A 19084-nucleotide genomic window follows, 5' to 3' on the forward strand; every position below is an offset into this window, starting at 1 on the left:
CCATGGGACGCCCATCCACATCACATCACCCATGGGACACCCAGGCACACCATGCCACCCATGGGGCACCCACCCACATCACACCACCCATGGGACACCCACCCATGTCATGAAACCCATGGGTCACCCATCCACACCATGTCACCCATGGGACGCCCATCCACATCACATCACCCATGGGACACCCAGGCACACCATGCCACCCATGGGTCACCCACCCATGTGATGTCACCCCTGGGACACCCGCCCCCGCCACGCCAGCGTTGCAGGACACACAGCAGCCCCCTCTGGGACACAGTCCGGCCAGGTGGGGTGGCGGAGGGTACTGGGGTGGACACAGGAGGGGGTGGCACCGTGACATCACCCATGATGTCACCCATGAGGTCACTGCTGTTGCGCGGGCAGCGAGGGACGCCGGGGGTCCCGCACAACACGGTCCCGCACAGCGCGGAGACCCCCCCAACACCCGCCTTGGGTCACTGCCACGTGACGTGTGACGCCTGGTGACGTCACGCGCCGCCCCGCGGTGTCGCTTGCTGATGTGTGACGTCAGGCGATGACATCACTCCCCCCCTCCACACGTCCCCCACGCCCCCCGGCCCAAACGCCTCTTGCGCGACGGTCCCTAACGGCCGCGGGCCGTACCATCCCACGACCCGGAGGGGGGGTAGCACCCAGCTCCGGCGGAGAACCGCCCTCCCGAGCGGCAGCCGCCGCCTCCCGGGGAGTCCCCGATTCTTCACGGAGGGCAAAAACCTCCCGAGGGGGCGGCGGGGAGGAGCGGGACGAGCCCCCGGTGCGGCGGTCTCCCGGCGGTTCCCCCCCGTCCCCCCTCCGCCGCCGCAGTGGTACGTCCCGGCGGGGCGGGGCGGCGCGTGCGCAGCGCGGGGCGGCGGCGGCGGCCGGACGTTGGGAGCGCGGAGGTGGAGGACGGGCCGAGGCTGGGGCTGAGGAGAGCGGGGCGGGGGCAGCGCCTCGGGGCCGGGCCGCGGCCCTGTCACGGCGAGGCGGCGGGCCCGCCCCCGGCCCTGAGGTGAAGGCCTCGGTGGCCGCCCTCCCCGCCGGCCAGGCCGGGTTCCCCCAGCACCGCTGTCCCCAACGGGAGCCTGCGGGGCCTCCCCGGGGCGGCAGTGCCCGGGTTCTCTCCGTTAGCCATTTGTTAAAGGGGGTGTTTACAGCGGCTCCGGCCCCGCAGAGGTTCTTTATGCTCTTCCAGGAGATCGCTGCCTTTACTAAAAGCTTCCTCCGTGCCTTCGGCCTTTTCGGTGGCTATTCAGGGCGGTTTGTGGTTCAAATGGAATTTCTTTGAATAAAAGCAGCGAAGCGTTGGAGAAGGAAACGTGTTTTTTTCCACGGGGGCTCTGACTGGATGCCAACAGGGCCAAAATAAAGACTTAACCAGCGCGTGGCAACATCACGTTTAAAGTCGCTTTAAGTCCCAGCGGCTGAAGGTCGGGTCTGTCCGTAAAGGAAAATGTCACAAGCCACGGAGTGTGAGGGAATGGGATTAGTATCGCCTTGGAGAGGTGTTGGGATTTTTAATTTAAAAAAATAAATACATAGTTACTAAAGAAACATGTGCCAATGGGATTGTCAAAGCCAGGTTTAAAAATACGGCCGCTTTTCCGCTTAATACATGGAAATGTTCTTCCCTGGGAGCTGCTATTTTCGGCTGCGCTATTGTGCTCCTGGGCCTCGTGAAATAGAAGGATGAAGATTAATTTCCCCCTGGAAATAAAGGCTGGGAGATGGTTTTAACTAAATGAGCCATAATATTATTTTTTTTTTAAAAAAAAGGGGGTTTTTTTGCCTTAATCTAAATTCAAGGAAATTAAAAGTGAGGGATTGCCGGTGACAAATTGCAAATTCAACACCTGGGTTTAGATTCCTTGCCAAGGGGTGAATGTCGTGTCTGGGTAGGAACTGGGGGAAGGCTGGGAGAAGAGCTGGGTGATGGGTGTTTAATTAAAAGGCCTCATGAGGGGTTATTTGGGAGGGGGGTGGGTCCTACCAGCAAGGGGTGAAGGTTGGGGAGACCTGTGCTTAGGAGCCTGGGGGGCTGTGGTGACCCAACAGGGTGCAGAAAATGAGAATAAAATGAGGAGCAGGGAGGTTTCGGTGGCTGGAGGGTGAAGAGGGGCAGAAAAGAAGGGGGTAGGAGGAGATGTGGGGAGGATGGAGGGGTGCTGGTAGGAGGAGGTGACAGAGAGGGAAGATGGATGGGGGAGAATGGGCACTAACGGTTTTTAACGCTCAGGATTTAGCAGAGCTTAGAGCCACGTGTAGACCGATGAAAAAATAAATAATAATAATAGTAAAAAAAAAAAAGAGCAGCGCCCCTGAGTTTAACGACTTAGATTTTTCAATATTTAAGATGACAACCTGTAAGGAAAGCAGGAGTGGTGCCAGAGCAGTTTAACAACTTGTGTCTGGGGAGCGTGGAAGCCTTTATCCAAAGCAGTTCAGCGTCTTTTTCTTGGGCATGGGATTAAAGTCATCTTCCTGGCGTGCTCCTGCCCGACTCCTGCGCTTTGGCGTGAGGTCGAAGTAATTAATATCGGTCAAAAATCACCACCAGGGTCAGGGCACTTCCTTTCCTTGGCCATCAACCCAGGGGCTGAGCTCCGGCCGATGCAGAGGGAAGCGCGAAGGAGGAAAAGCCATAAGCTCACGGAGGGGGGTTAGGAGGAGGAGAGGAAAACTCCACTAGGGATGAATCCAGCATTCTGGCTTGTATTAGAAATAGTGTGACCAGCAGAAGTAGGGAGGTGATTGTGCCCCTGTGCTCAGCACTGGGGAGGCCACACCTCGAGTGTTGTGTCCAGTTTTGGGCACCTCAATCCAAGAGAGATCTGGAGGTGCTGGAGCGAGTGCAGAGGAGGGCAACGAAACTAGTGAAGGGCCTGGAAAGCAAATCCTGAGGGAGTTGGGGCTGTTTAGTGTGAGGAAGAGGAGGCTGAGGGGAGACCTCATCACTCTCTACAACTTCGTGAAAGGACACTGTAGAGAGGTTGGGGCTGGTCTCTTCTCACAGGTAATTAGTGACAGAACGAGAGGGAACGGCTTCAAGCTCCAACAGGGGAGGTTTAGATTGAACATTAGGAAGGAATTTTTCACCCAAAGAGTGGTCGGGCATTGGAACAGGCTGCCCAGGGAGGGGGTGGAGTCCCCATCCCTGGCTGTGTTTAAGGGCCGTTTAGATGCAGTGCTGAGGGACATGGTGTAGGGGAGGACTTTGTAGAGTAGGGGAGATGGTTGGACTCCATGATCCCAAGGGTCTCTTCCAACCTCAATGATTCTATGATTCTATTCTATGAATCCGCAGCCTCAAGAAAGAGCAGGTTCTGGTGTATGAAAGCAGCATTTTCAAAATTATTCCTGGTGCTCCGTCACCTTTGGTTGTGAACAGTGTGCTAAAAGCATTGAAGCGGTTCTTACAGCCTGGGGATCACTGAAGGCTGGAGGAGGTCGTCGGCTGGGTTCCTCAAATTCATAATTTTCAGTTTTCTGAGGGAGATCAGCCTACCCCGAGGGGCGATCGTGATAGAAACACTGAAACCTCATTCCATGCAGGACTTTTCCTGAGAAAAAGCTCTGCTCCCATCCAGCTTCTGCCTCCAGCTCGGTCAGATGCTGTGGCCCGAGCGGCCGATGCGAGCGAGGCCTGAAGTCATTCTTCATCCCTCTCCTCGGGATATCTGCAGTCCTGGGAGAGTCCTGGGAAATCTGCCTGGCAGGGGCTGGCCTAAGTGATGAATTCATCATTCTCTCTAAAAGTTTGGATGGCAACTGGAGTTGCTTGGTGACTTTGAGGGAAAGCGTGCATTTAGGAGCTGTAATTATCTCAAGTATAACCTCGTAATTACTCCGTGGACGCGTTTTCCGTTCCCGCTGGCAAACCGGCTCAGCGGAGATATTTTTTTTTCCTTGGATTTTCAGGATTTTGAGTCTCCCCCAAATCAGGGCATTGACGTGGATGAGGGCTTTGGGGAAGGAATTATTCCCTGTCTCAAGCCCTGCGAGGGGAAAAGCGTTAGAACCTTCCAGCCGTTTGTTTATGTCCTTGAAAGTTAAATAGAAAGAGGGAGAGAGTGAAGCACGTGGTTTCTCCAGACCCCAACGCTGGAAACCTGGCCCTTTGAATCCCCACTGGGGGGTTTCTGAGTGTATTCCCGCTGGCAAACAGGCTCAGCGGAGAGATTTTTTTTTCTTTGGATTTTCAGGATTTTGAGTCTCCTCTAAATCGGGGCATTGACGTGGATGAGGGCTTTGGGGAAGGAATTATTCCCTGTCTCAAGCCCTGCGAGGGGAAAAGCGTTAGAACCTTCCAGCCGTTTGTTTATGTCCTTGAAAGTTAAATAGAAAGAGGGAGAGAGTGAAGCACGTGGTTTCTCCAGACCCCAACGCTGGAAACCTGGCCCTTTGAATCCCCACTGGGGGGTTTCTGAGTGTCAGCCCCAGTGTTCCTTTTGTTCCAAAACAAAACACCCCCCCTGCCAGCCCCTTTGGGTGTCATCCAAGGTGGCAGTTAAATTAAAGTGGGGTCATTTGAGATCAAAGTTGCTGCTGCAAAACAGCGCTAACAATGAAGGGAAGAGAGGTTTTGTTCCCTTCAAAAAGCCTGAAAAAGTGCATTTTACCTTACGCTCTTTTGAAACTGGATTTCCAGAGGTTTATAGCAGTTCTTTCAAGCTGCAGGAGGAAATTCCAGCTGCTGTGTTCTTACACTGTTAATTTTGTTAAGCCTTTGTCAACCTTTTTTTTCCCTTGTTGTTTTTTTTTCCCCTTTTCTTACAGATTATAGTACCTATAGCCAAGCTGCAGCTCAGCAGGGGTAAGTAGCATTACAGTTTTATCCTCTCTCTTTTAAAAAGATGTAATATAAGTATGTAATAATTGTGCTTTAATCTTAACTCGTGTATGTTTGCAAATCCGATGGCTTTCCTTTAGCTTTTAGATTTTGGTGTTGCTGTTGTGTTTCGGCAGAAAATCATTTGGATGTGTGTAAAATCATGTGTTGCACGAGTCAGACACGCAGGGATGCATTATAAATGTCTTTTAAATTCATTTTGCAGCTACAGCGCGTACGCACCTCAGCCAGCTCAAGGATATGCACAGACCACCCAGGTAAAACACGGGAGGGATTTAGAATTATAAAATCACGTTTTCCAGTCAACTAAACCACCAGCCACAAAAAACGCTGAGCGGCAACGTCAAAATCTGTCAGTAAAAGTTGTCTCGTAGCCTGAACTGAAAACAACGTAAATATCCATGAGCCTCAACAGCCCCCTTCTTTGTTAGTATTTCCCAGCCTGAGGTGGTTGTAAAAGCCTAATTCTTGGTGTAGGTTTGACCCCACCCTGTCAATGGGTGCTTTACTCAGTGGGGCAGGAGAGAAAAACCTAAAGAAAAAAGGAAGGGAAATTGCCATTTGTGAGATTGCAGCAGTTGGGCGATGGAGGAGGAGGAGGGAATAGGGTTTTTTTTTTTTCTGGAGGTATTGTTGCTAAAACTGTTAGTACTCTCAGTTGGCTAGACTGCCAAATGATGATGATGAATTAAACGATGCTTATTTTCAATCCTTAGAATACAAGTCACTAAAACCACATTTGTGTACACGCTCCGAGTGTGTTTTCAAAGGTAAACTTTGATCCTTAAAAAGTGGTGTAGGTTAAATTTCCTCCACCTCTCCCAGAGGGAAGGGAAGATCCTGCTGCCTGTGAGTACGACTGGAGATAAGAACTTCCACGTTGTTGTCTTGGAGCAGCTTTAAATCAGTTAATTCTGGTTGTGGCAATGGCTTGGCTTGGGTGCTGCAGGGCTGAGCAGGACCTGCCTTCCCCTGCCTGCTCCTGCCTGCACCAGCCAGTCCAAGGCAGGTGAATACCACGCTCACTTGTTCCTGGGGCAGCCTAAGAAGGCCCTTTGTGAAAAATATCAGTGTTACAGGTTCAATCTTGGCATTTGTGTCAGCTTAAAGGAAGGTGATGATAATTTTATATTTTGAATCAGCGTTTTGAGGCAGAACAATTGCAAGGCCTGCAGGTTACGCGGAAGGACGAGCGTGAGAGCAGGCGGCTTCCACAACATCCTCTGGTGTGAGGCTAAAACAACAACCCCACTGAACTCAGCTGTAGGCAAAGAGCCATGGGGGGGTTGCAGCGTTTCCTGCCTCTCCATGTGGTGACCTTCCACTAACGGTGACATATTCAATCTGGGCAGAGATTTTCTGTCCTTGGTTGAGATTTGTGGCTGAGTAGAGGAGGTCCGGCTCGTGAGTAACACACGTTTAGATCCCAAAAGGCATTTAAATTCCAGGCTCCTGCAGGAGTCAGTAAATCCCTTTGGGAATCTAGACGTTGAGGCTGTCTTCATGTCATTTTTTGAGCTGTAACTCGAGTTTTATCCCAAACCAAGCTGTTGGTGCCTGAGGTTTGAGGCGGCTGCTCCGTGGCACGGGGTGGAGATGCCTCTTTAGCTGGTAAAATTGCAGCCTCGGCAGCTCTGTGCCATCCCAGCCACCCTGCCACTTGCTTTGCAAGTGCTGTCTTGGGGAATGAGCCCAACAATGGGCAAAAGAAGTCCTTTAGTGATAGTCTAGACTGCAGAATGAGCTGGGAGCTCATCTCTCACGGAATGCAACGGTGCTGAGAAACTGGGATGGTTTGATGATGGCAAACCCTTGGGTGCTCCCACTGACCCCATCCTTGGCTGCCTACATAAGCTCCTAATTTTGAAATTATAGGCTGGTGGACATGAAGAATATTCAGAACAACTTCACTGAAAGCTTAGATAGGTTTTGCTAGTGAACACTGAAGCAGTTGCCTTGTTTCACTCGGTGCAGTTCTGCCCCGTGAGCGGTCCCGCTCCCCATGTTCCAGGTTAGCCCTGGGGAGGTACCCATGAGTGGTGGTGGGTGCCCGGGCGATTATGAAGCCCTGGATGCTTTCATGTTTTACTTTATGTAAAGCAGAGGTGTGTTGTGAAAATGTAAGAGTCTGCCCCTGGGGTCCTGGCGTTGGAAAAACTGCATTTGTGACGTCGTTACAGCTCTGAGCTGAAATTTGTGGTAGCGCCCAAATTTTCGCCGTAGTTTTGGCTTCATTGTGATTGCTTTCAAGTACCTCAGGTCACGCAGATCCCAAACGGTCTGTGTGTGTCTCCCCACGAGGTGTTTCTGTTCCTGGGTTCAATCTGTGTTGTCTTTGGAGCAGACGTACGGGCAGAGTTACGGAACCTACGGGCAGCCCACCGACGTCAGCTACACCCAGCCCCAGACGACCGCCACGTACGGGCAGACTGCGTACGCCACGTCCTACGGGCAGCCTCCCACCGGTAAGAGCCCCCCCCCCTGCAAGGTTTTGCCTGTCCTGGGGAGAGAGTTGAGCTCAACTGAGCTTTAGGGAATTCCGACCCAAACCTGGACTCGATTCCTCAGGGCTTTCTTCCTCCAGAGCCTCCCTGGTGCGCAGGGGGGTTTAAATTTCACTGAATTTCACTGAGTTTTTTTAGAGTTGGAAGGGACCATAGAGATCATCTGGTCCAACTCCCCTGCTGAAGCATCAGCATTTCAGTCATTACTAAAATGACGTAAAGATACGGGTGGGGTGAAAGGGAGTGGATAAAGGTGCCCGTTTAATTTTTCAGGGGATGTTTTGGGTGCCGGTTTATGGTGTGGAAGTCAGGATGGCTGCAGGGTGTGCTGTGCTTAGAATCATAGAATGGTTTGGGTTAGAAAGGACCTTAAAGCTCATCCAACATCCCTTGGGCAGGGACACCTCCCACCACACCAGGTTGCTCCAAGCCCCCTCCAACCTGCCCTTGAACCCCTCCAGGGATGGGGCAGCCACAGCTTCTCGGGGCAACCTGGGCCAAGCTCTCACCACCCTCACACCAAACAAGTTCTTCCTCGTATCTGCTCTAAATCTCCTCTCTTTCAGTTTAAAACAGTTCCCCCTCCTCCTATGGCTCTGCTCCCTCATAAAGAGTAAAGCAAACACAGGCTGCTCTTGAGAACCCGTGTCCTCAGCGCTTCTCCTGCCTGAAAATCAACCCCCTGGAAGTGCTGTGTGCCCATAACATACCCTCTACCTTTTGTCTCGTGCTTCCCACAGTAGAAGGGACCAGCAGAAGTTTAACTTTCAGGCTCATTGCATGGAAGGTGCTTGCTCATCCTGTCTCCAAACCTGTGGTGTTAACCCTTTAGGTGTCACTTGGGTTTTAGCCCTAAAAAACCTCCCAACATCTGAGCACGTGCACACAGTGTCAGTATTTGCTTGGCTGCAGTGCCCTTTGCCATCCCCACAGCCCTGTAAAGTCCCCCCAAGTGATGTAATTTATGGATAAAACTTTCTGAGCACTAATGAGCTGTGCCAAGATGTTTCAGGTGGATCTAACATTTTCCTAAAGGGTGAGCAGATGGCTTGTCCAGATATTTACTACCTTGGCATGATCCACCTTGTCGTGGGATTTCCAGTGCAGACACACATGTCACACGTTCATTAACGTGCCGTAAATGATTCCAACACGTGCTCTTTGGACTAGAGTTCTATATGAGTGTCATAATGTCTGAAAGAAACTATTCTGCTATATTTGGGCTGAATATTCAGGAGACTTTGAAAAAGAAAATGGATTTTCCTCCAGGGGGTGCCTTCAGTGCTGTATTCTGCAGCTTCATCCTTTGCTATGAGAGACTAAATGTCTAATTATTAGAGTGGGAGCTTTCCTAAATACTTCCCAAAGCGAGGGAATACCAGGACAGACAGGCAGTGGGGTATCTGGCCTCTGGGGAAATGCTTCACATGGAAGAGGTGGAAAGAAAAACCTTACCCTATAGTCTGTCTGCTTACACGACGTTTAAAATACTGAATATCTTTATACAGATGAGGAAAATTTCTGGCAGTCAGTGCAGAATGGGAGCCAGTACCCTTTAGCCAGCCTTGCAGCGGGTTATCTACAGGTCTTATTTCCTTTCATTTAAAAGTATATGGATATAAATTGGCAGGAAAAGGGATTTTTGGACTCCCCAGATTCCTTTCTTAGGAATGTTTGAGTCCTTCAATCCTTACTACGGGCTTCACTCCTGCAGGGCTCACAGGAAGCCGTGCTGTTTGGTTTCGCTTGTCCCTTCAGAGTATATTTGCTGGAGGAATAATAATAATAATAGACATCTTTTCTGCACAGCTTCTTTGGGGTTTTTTTAGGAAAAAAAAAGCTTCATTTTCTTTTCATCAAAAATGGGAAAACTCAGGAAGTGGTCAAGCAAAAGAGCATACCAGACCTTGGAGTGCGATTTGCCCATAGTGTGGGTCTGTGGCAGAGCTGCTGCTGCTCCTCTCCAGGCAGAGTGCCAGGTTGGATTTATTCTCCCTACACCTACCTCTCCTTGAGGAGCCAGAGACTGATGGTGCTTAAAGCCCATTTCCCCCTCTCCCTCTCTGCCTTTCCTAGGAAACAACACCCGGGGTGTTGCCTGGGGCATCCATCTTTGTGCCCTAAGAGATGGGCAATTTTTACGGTTGAATCTCTGTTTAATTTTCCTTGGCATCGCCTCTTCGTAGCAGAGGAACGTCTGTAATTATTTAAAAGCAAAGTGCCTTTTTTTTTTTGGCTTAACAGCCTGTTTTTTTGGGGGTGAGATGGTGATGTGGTCAGGGAAATTCAAATCCTGGGCAGATACACTCAGGACTCTGTGGGAAGGACACGGACAGTTCCTCTGCATCACTTCAAGCCTCAGGTGAGGGGTTTAGCCTGGATTGTCCCAATTCCTGTCCCAATGACTCTGCCATCCAGCCTTTTACCAACTCCTGGGCAGCCCGAGGTGAGAGTTATTGCCCAGGTCGTGCTTTTTCCCTCTTTGTGGCTGCAGGAGAAGGTGTCTTGGAGTCACCCCGGTGGTTCATTACAGAGAAGAGGGGTTTGGGAGCCAACGGGCTCCTCTGCAGCTCCCCGGCCACCAGCTGGATTAGGGGATTAATTGGCACCATCAGATCTGTGGTCTTTAATCACTGAGCATCAATGACAAGAGTAAATAAAGAGCTGCATCTGTTACGGTGATTGGCTTTCTAACAATGACGTGTGGGGACAAAAACTTCATTTCAAATATCCAAGTGTGGATCCCCTTTAATTACCTAAGTGGGAATTACTCTCTAAAGGCAGCCAGCCCCCACTTCTGTTTTCACCTGTGAAATTTAGGGTTACATCTGGTTTGTTCTACTGTATCCAGAGTCTGGAATGAGCACACCCGTTGCTGTCTGGGGTGTCTGGGGTACCCTTTGTGTCCCCTTTGTGTCCCCTTCCCAGCCATTCCCCAGTAGAAGATACACATGACAAACAGGAGGTGGCTCTCTTTGGGCACACAGACCCCCTGGTTAGCTTTTAATGCTGTTTGCATCAGAGAGAAGCCTCCAAAACCTGCTGAAGCCTGCTTATTTCAGAATAAATCTCTCTGAATCCAGTATTTTCAGCCGATGTTCTCTGAGGACCAAAGCTTCCCCTCGGCCTGAAGAACTCCTAGGCTTCGGTAAGGGTTTTGCTTGCAGGCATGGATGCTTTGAGGGGAAACTGAGCAGGTTATCAAAGTTCTTCTGTTACCTTCTGCTCACTGCAGACTCGCCCTTTATCTCACTGGCGGGGGCAGGAGAGAGAAGTTGATGTAAATGCAAACGCCTCCCTCAAAAATACTGCTCTTGAGGATTTTCAGAGTACCTGAGCTAAGTTGTTGAAATGAAAATAGAGACCAGTGGGATGTTAAATCACTGCTGTTTCTTTCTTTGGTAAAAACCCTCGCTGCTGAGCGCGCTTGCAGGAGGGAAATGCTCCATTTAGGGCCGAAGCATTAAAATTCAGGATTCTTTTTCTTTTTTCCTCCCTTTTGTTCTACTGACTGTGCAGAGCCAGGTGTTAGCAAACTTTCTCCCTTGATTGTACCAAAAAAGGAGGTCCTAGATTTGGGGGGGGAACACCCAGCAGCTCCCGAGTGACGAGGACAGCCCAGAGCAAGGCTGTGGCTTCAGGAGCACTTGCTGCAGGCTGTACTTACACAAACAGGAGGCTTTTTTAGCATGTGGTCAGGCTTCAGCCGTTTAAATAAGGGTTCCTTTAATGTCTGGTGCCAGTGCTCTCTGTGGAAATGCTGTGGTGGCTCACATTGAAGTGTTTTGGACTGTTTAAATTTGTCCCAAGGCTCTAAAAATCATGCTCGTTTTCTCCTGTTCGGCATCAATCAGCTCAGGACTTTGCTTTTCAGAGAACAAAAAAAGGAATAAGCACCATGAAAACTGATTCGCTGGCGAGTCATGCCAGTTATTTCCTGGTGGGAGGCCAGTTTACTCTCTGGCTTTCACGTTTCCAGGTCAGCAGCCCCACGATGTGGCCACCAGCCCGTGGCCTTCAGCAGCCAGGTGGTAGCGTGGCAAGCACGGGGGGGGGTCAAAGAGGAGGAAGGGGGCTTGTGGGGGAAGGAAGGGGCTTTTAGGGTGGCTCTTGAAGGTGACAAGAGCAGAGAGGCTCGTGTCCCCTCCATCAGGGTCCTGAAGCTAACCAGAAAATTCAAGAGTGCTCTCGGGACAGAAAGCTGAAGTTTGGGGTTTTTAATGCGCTTTGCAAACTTCCTCTTTTCGGTTCTCTTCCCCTTGGCTGGGTGACTCAGGCGGTGGCGGGGAAGGGTCCCTGGAGCTCTGGGGACAGCACGATGTGGAAGTTGCTGTGTTGCTTTGGGAGGGCACACTGTACTCTGCTGGGAGTACATTTGTTTTGCAAATTAAGGAATTGAAATAAAAAACTACAGCACAATTTGCCCCAAATGTTTGCTGGATAATTAAAAGGAAGAGTGTGTCACAAGTGTCATATGTTTATTAAAAATAAGAAGCGACGGAGAAGCTGTTACCTTAATTGATGCAATTAAGATCACATCGATAAGACTGAGAGCATTTGGCTGCTCTTTGGCAATCGATCTTTTATATTTTTAGTAAGTCAGCTTCTGCTAACAACATTTTTAATTGATAATTTTTCATCTAAGTCTCCGTTTTATAATTAAAAACTGGCTGGCAAGGTTCTTAACTATAAAAAGCCACCGGGTTTGCAGCTCACCTCTGTGACAAGCCAAATGGTCGGCAAAATTATACAGCGGCAGCTGCTGGAAAAATTGGTTTAAATGGAGCTGTTTTGGGATCTTGGATGTTGTTGTAAAAATGTTCAGAAATAAATGCAGGAGCTCTAAGCTTTTTACCTGAACCAAACTGAAATGCTAAGAAAGTTGAAGGTACCTCAAACAGCGGGAGCTGCCTTACGTGTCTTTTTTCGACCTTTCTCTTAAGTTAAAACAAATGTAAAGGGCTTTTCTTTTGTTTCCAGAGTTACTGATTTAAAATAAGACTCTGTAAGTGCCTCCAGAAGACCTGTCAGGTCAGCCTAGTGCCGCTTTGCGCTTTCTTTTTTCAGAAAAGCTGAAAGGATGGGACCCTACTTTTTAAATCGATAGGATTTCTTTTACTTTAGGGCTAACAGGAGCTTTCTTTTGTGTTCCTGGGTTGAGGAGAGGCTGCGTGCCTCGGCTTGCCCTCTGTGTGCTTTATTACATTACCCGTCAGCTTCGTTAGCTGTAAACAAACAGCCTTTGGATGCTGGCTGAGGGGGGGCTTCCAGAAAGCTCCTCGGAGAGCGCTTTTTGGATGCTGAGGGTAGAGCTGAGGTTGCAGGCTCAGGTTTTCCAGGGAAGGGGGTTTCTCTGAGGAATGGGGAGGGGACGGCGTTTGGGTTAGTTCATCGTTTTGGGGTGAGTTGTGACGGTAAAATTAAATTCCTCAAGAGGAAGACTGAAATGTTAGGAGCGACTGTCACCCGACTGCTCTGACGAGGCTGTTGTTGTCTGTTGTAGGTTATTCTGCCCCGACTGCCCCCCCGGCCTACAGTCAGCCCGTCCAAGGGTACGGCACGGCCGCCTACGATACCAACACCGCCACGGTTACCACCACCCAGGCTTCCTACCCAGCGCCCTCCGCTTACGGCACCCAGCCCGCCTACCCGGCCTACGGCCAGCAGCCACCAGCCTCCGCCCCCCCGAGGTAACGCCGGCCTCCTCTCTCACCCTCCCAGCCCCAACTGGGAGCCACTGGTTTTCCTTACGCTTGTTTGTTCCTCTGCTTGTTGTGCTCCGAGTTTTGCTCCGATCCGGTGGCGTTGGAGGGCCGGGGGAAGCGGCGTAGGTAGGTTCTGCTCTGGCAGAGTGAGTCAGCGCTGTTTCGGGGAGATGCAGGGAGCAACCAAGCAGCAAAAAAACGGGCTCTTGACTCACAACGTAGAGCAGAAAAGGGACCAGTCTGATCTGAGGGTGAGTCACGGGGTCAGGCAGGATACCGCGACGGACTGCGCCTTCTGGAGTGGGTGCACACTGCTGGAAACAATTTCCTTTTGAAACCCCTTGTGTCTGGGCACTCTCAATGGTATATTTAGTTTAATTGTTCACTCAGGATATGAAAGGTTTCAAATACATAATGGAAACTTGTTGAGTAGTGAGGAAAAATTACTTTATTCGTTTACCTGATGTTTGTAGCAACCAGAGCACTAAGGAAAGGCGGAGCCTGGCACTGCTCTGTCTGTGTCAGATTACACTTTAAGTACAGATCCTGACATAATTTAGAATAATTTTTCCCAACTTGTACAACAAAAGTAGCTTAACTCTTTTTACTCTGCTCTAATAAACACGTAGAAATTATAAACACTGTGGGACAAATACAAAAGAAGGAGACATGAGACTCAAATGCAGAGTGTTCTCGTTCTTTTCAGGCCTCGAGAGTTAATACTAAACATAGAATCATCAAATAGTTTAGGTTGGAAAAGACCTTTAAAGGTCATCTAGTCCAACCCCCAGCATCCTTTCCCTTTCATCGGATAACGTGCGTGGGGCAATATCTGCTTGCACTGAATTCTGAACCAAACAATGGTGCATTTAACTGAACATTTCTGGTTGTTTTCGAGCTGATCATTTCCAAACGTTGTATAAACCCAGGCTGAGAGCAGGGGCAGTGCTGCTCCCGCTCTCCTGGCCTTTTCACATCCTCCACCCCATTCTAGAGCCAAAATCGAAATCCCCCGCCTTTGGTTTTGTAATGCAGAGGGTGAACAGAAGCTGTAACATCTGTGCTCTCTGCTCAGGACCTGCCTGGGCCTTTTCTGATGGCAGAGGAGTGTGTGAATACCCAGGTGCTAAAATATTTAGCATTTAACGAGCACAATGCAGTGCCAGTTGGTGACTCTCCCCAGAAAAATGAGCAGTGAGTTGTGTTTGGGGGGGGGGAGGGGGTGGATCTGAGCACTTTGGCTGCCACCAGAGGTGGGGCTTTGCACCCATGTTTCCTTCTTGTTCTATCCAGACCCCAGGATGGCAGCAAACCAGCAGAGACCAGCCAGCCTCAGTCCAGCACGACAGGCTACAGCCAGCCCAGCCTGGGCTACGGCCAGAGCAACTACAGTTACCCTCAGGTGCCTGCCAGCTACCCCCTGCAGCCGGTCACCGCGCCTCCCTCCTACCCACCCACCAGGTAACGCTCCCAACAGCCTCCTCCAACTGCTGGGAGAACTTCCCAGTTAGCTTGGGCAAAAGGGGTTTTCTCCAGGGATTTTAAACAGAACAGATGTAAAAGGTGGTTTGGTGTCCTGGGAGGAGGGAGGTGTGGTTCTTGTTGGAGTAATTCTTGTAGGGAAGATGGAGCTATCACAGAATCACAGAATGATATGGGGTTGGAAGAGACCTCTGGAGATCATCCAGTCCAGCCCCCTGCAGGGTCACCCAGAGCAGGTTGGACAGGAACGTGTCCAGGGGGGTTTGGAATGTCTCCAGAGAAGGAGACTCCACAGCCTCTCTGGGCAGCCTCTTCCAGGGCTCTGGCACTCTCAAAGGAAAGAATCACAGACTGGTTTGAGTTGGAAGGGACCTTAAAGCCCCCCCAGTGCCACCCCCTGCCCTGGGCAGGGACACCTCCCACCACACCAGGTTGCTCCAAGCCCCCTCCAACCTGCCCTTGAACCCCTCCAGGGATGGGGCAGCCACAGCTTCTCGGGGCAACCTGGGCCAGGCTCTCACCACCCTCACACCAAACAAGTTCTTCCCCACAGCTCAGCTCCATCTCCCCTCTTTCAGGGTCAAACCCTTCCCCCTCCTCCTATCCCTACAGTTTTTCCTCATGTTGAGGTGGAATTCCCCATGTTCCAGGTTGTGCCCATTGCCCCTTGTCCTGTCTCCGGGCACCACTGAGAAGAGTCTGGTCCCATCCTCTTGCCACCCACCCTTTAGATATTGATAAAATATTTATAAGCTCTGATTGAGTGTATAAGTGTCTCTGCATACACGCCTGCAGTAAAAGTCACAGGCAAAACAGTGACAAAGGTTTTAAGAGATTTCCTAGATACGGAGTGTGTTACAGTGACCTTTCTCTGCCTCCTTGCACATGGCTTTGACGACAAGCTCATCTCTTCCCCTCAGCTGCCTTTAACACACTGATAAACATCCACTTTTAAAGTGTCTGTTCTGAAATTCTCAAAGCCTGAGAAGTGTGAGGGGGGACTGGTTTCTTATCCATCAGCTGAAAATATTTCGGTGCCGAGGCAGAAAGGGAGGCTGTTACCTACATTGCACTGATTCTTCCCCTGGCTCTTCTGCCTCTCTCTCTAGAGCTGGAATAAATTGTGAACGGTCGCGTGGATTCTGCTTTAAGCAGTCCACCAGGTTTGTCTCCTGCCACCAGACCAGCCTCCTGTAGGATGACTCACCTTTTTAGACCGTTTACCACATCCATATGGCTTCTAATTGCACTGCCTCCCTGTGTCAGCCGCTTCTGCAGCCTCACGCCCCTCATTCCCCGGGGAATTGGCTCATCTTTCTTTCCCTTGCTTTTGTCTTCCAGCTACTCCTCCACGCAGCCAAGCAGTTACGATCAGAGCACTTACTCCCAGCAGAGCACCTACGGGCAACAGAGCACCTACGGGCAGCAGACCAGCTATGGCCAGCAAAGCAGTTATGGGCAGCAGCCCCCCCCGACCAGTTACCCACCCCCGACGGCGTCCTACAGCCAGGCCCCGAGCCAGTACAGCCAGCAGAGCAGCAGCTACGGCCAGCAGAGTGAGTGTGCTTAGCAGAGAGACCCCTGCCTGGGGAGGAAGGGGTGGCCTTGTGGGGTGGGCAGGCTCTGAAGGACGCTTGGCGTTATTTTGGCTCTAAACCTTGCAGCTGTGGTGAAGGGAGAACGTACCGTAGCTGGGTTTTGCCCATTTTTGCTGGAAAACGGCTTGGCTAGTGCAGGGGTGAATTGTGATACTCCCCTCAGCGCGGCGAAGGTGAAGGGGTGGTTGAAAAACCCACAGATGCACCAAATGCTGGGGCTGGGAGCGGGCAGGACGTGGTGGAAACGGTTCTGTTTGGCCAGTTCTGCAGAGGTCAGACTGGGAGGGCCTCCTGGCAGCTTTGGTTCTGCAAATCACAGAATCACAGAATCTTAGTGGTTGGAAGGGCCCTCTGAGATCGAGTCCAACCACAAAAAAAAAAAAAAAGGGCTGGCTCAAAACACACCACACCAAACGCCCACCAAAAACACCGCACCCACCAACTAAACCCCACACTCAACACCTCACCATAAACCAATAACCTTGGGCACTAGAGCAGGCCCTGAAGAGCCATGTCTACACGTTTCTTAAATCCCTCCAGGGATGGTGACTCCACCACCTCCCTGGGCAGGCTGTTCCAGGGCCTGACCACTCTCTCAGGAAAGTAGTTCTTTCTAATATCTAATCTAAATCTCCCCTGCCCCAACTTCAGACCATTTCCTCTGGTCTTGTCGTTCGTCCTTTGGGAGAAGAGGCCAACCCCTGCCTCTCTACAACCTCCTTTCAGGGAGCTGTAGAGGGCAATGAGGTCTCCCCTCAGCCTCCTCTTCTCCAAACTCAACATGCCCAGTTCCCTCAGCCTCTCCTCATAGGACTTGTTCTCCAGACCCCTCCCCAGCTTGGTGGCTCTCCTCTGGACACGCTCCAGCACTTCAATGTCCTTCCTGTAGTGAGGGGCCCAGAACTGAACACAGCCCTCGAGGTGAGAATGGAGACCTCTCCTTAAATTAAGGCTGTTGCTGTGAGCGCTGGAGCAAACGGTTGTTGTAGAATCATAGCATTGTCCAGGTTGGAAGGGACCTTTCAGGTCATCAAGTCCAGCTGTTAACCCAGCACTGCCCAAACCACCACTAACCCGTGTCCCTCAGCACCACCTCTGCCTGGCTTTTAAATACCTCCAGGGATGGGGTCTCCACCACTGCCCTGAGCAGCCTGCTCCAATGTTCTTCACTCTTTTCAGTGAAGAAATTTTCCCTACTCTCCATCCTAAACCTCCCCTGGCGCGACTTGAGGCCATTTCCCCTTGTCCCATCACTTGTCATGACTATGTTCCAGCGCTGAAGGCGGGTAAAAGGGCTTTAAAAAAAGAGGACAGGCGGCTTCAACCCACTCTTCTCTGCAGCTCCCTGATATTTTTTGTTACCAACTTCCTCAGGCTCATTCCGTCAGGACCATCCGAGCAGCATGAACGTGTACGGACAGGAATCTGGAGGCTTTTCAGGCCCAGGAGAGAACCGGAATCTGAGCGGCCCCGATAACCGGGGCAGGGGAAGAGGGGGATATGATCGTGGAGGCATGAGCAGAGGTGGGCGGGGAGGAGGACGCGGTGGAATGGGGTAAGAGCAAATCTTTTCTCCTTTTACCTAATTCTGTTTTACCCCTAGGGTTTGAAATGCAAAGAAGGGACTGAAAGGTTTGACATTCCCAACGGTACTTCCATGGAGAACGGGCTCATGTAGCAGCATTGCTTCTCATCCATGGAAATATTACCCTAGGGGAAATAGGAGCAGGATCTGGTGATATTTTTTTTAATGTCCTGCGGGTGGTTGGGCCCCCGGGGAGGGGGGGGGAATTAGGGGTATTGCTAAACCTGGAACTTTCAGCTCCCTTCGTGGTCGCGCAGAGGTGAAAAATCCTCTGTGGGGTTTGTTTAACAGTAACTCTGGATTGAACACACACAAACCTTCCCCCGGGGCCAGGGCTCACTCCCTGTGCCTCGGGAGTGGGGATCTTTGAGAGTTCAGGTATGGACGAGGCAGAAACCTGGTGTCAGCCCCGTGTTACGCCGGCAGCCTCCTCACCTCGGCCATAGCACGTGGATTTACACCTGTAATTGTAGGCCTGGGGCAGATTGTTGCCTTCAAAGCCATGACTCTGAGTGGGCAGAACACTTAGAGCTTGGTTGGAGCGTGAAGAAAAGGCCCCTGAGAAAGTCAAAAGAGATCTGTTGGCTTCCAGGACTGCTCCCCCTCCCCGGGAGCTTTCGGGTGGTCTAAACCAGTTGGGCCATTTTAACTGATGGCAAAATCTGGTTTGGTAAACCTCACGCCTTCGGGTCAGCAGCCTGTGTCTCCCTGTCTCTCCTGTTTGTTTTCTTAGCGGCCAGGAAGGAGGACTAATCCCAAAGGCTCCTAAGAGAAGGAAAAATAAAATAAAAACCCTAGCTTTGTGTGTGTTCCATCCCTTCCCACTGTCGTTCAGAGCTATGCAGAGTGTCCCCAGGTGAGGTGGCGGTGGGATGCCCGGTGCCCAGCCCCGCTGCCCGCCGGGGGTGGCCCCAAAGTGCAGCTTCTCCTCTGCACACCTTCAGGCATTTCACAACCTGGTGGCAACCAGAGTTTGGCAATCGATGGTCCTGTTCTGCATAGCTCTGTCGAAATGAATCCGAGTGGCCTGAAATCTTTATTGGAGAAATCCAAGGTATGGAAGTAGAAGCAAAAAAAAAACAAACAAAAAAAAAAAAGGGCTGGCTTGTGTTGGAACACAACTGGTTTGAATTGGCTGGAGTGGAACAAGAGTTCCGCGCTTCTGCATAAAGATTTCACCCACCATGTATTTATCTCTAATGGTTTAAAGTAGATGTAGGCACTTGAAATGTCTATCATCACATCTTCAAATTTCTAGCCCCCTGGGAACTTTTCATGCAAAAAAAAAAAAAAAAAAAAAAACTTGTGGCCTTCCTGTTTTTTTTTTAAACCCTGACCCG

The 19084-nt window shown here is 50.7% G+C and overlaps 1 protein-coding gene across 1 annotated transcript in view; it reads left to right on the top strand.

Moving 5' to 3' along the window:
* The first annotated feature begins 556 nt into the window (after positions 1 to 556).
* EWSR1 (EWS RNA binding protein 1) overlaps positions 557 to 19084 on the top strand; it is a 26095-nt gene continuing 7567 nt past the window's right edge. Inside the window, 8 exon segments of the mRNA XM_014966678.1 lie at positions 557 to 1265; positions 4699 to 4834; positions 5076 to 5127; positions 7215 to 7335; positions 12878 to 13064; positions 14373 to 14540; positions 15903 to 16117; positions 17534 to 17714. Of these exon segments, the coding sequence (XP_014822164.1) occupies positions 557 to 1265; positions 4699 to 4834; positions 5076 to 5127; positions 7215 to 7335; positions 12878 to 13064; positions 14373 to 14540; positions 15903 to 16117; positions 17534 to 17714 (1769 nt within the window).

Source organism: Calidris pugnax, unplaced genomic scaffold, assembly GCF_001431845.1.
Source record: "Calidris pugnax isolate Ruff unplaced genomic scaffold, ASM143184v1 scaffold7, whole genome shotgun sequence".
NCBI lineage: Eukaryota > Metazoa > Chordata > Aves > Charadriiformes > Scolopacidae > Calidris > Calidris pugnax.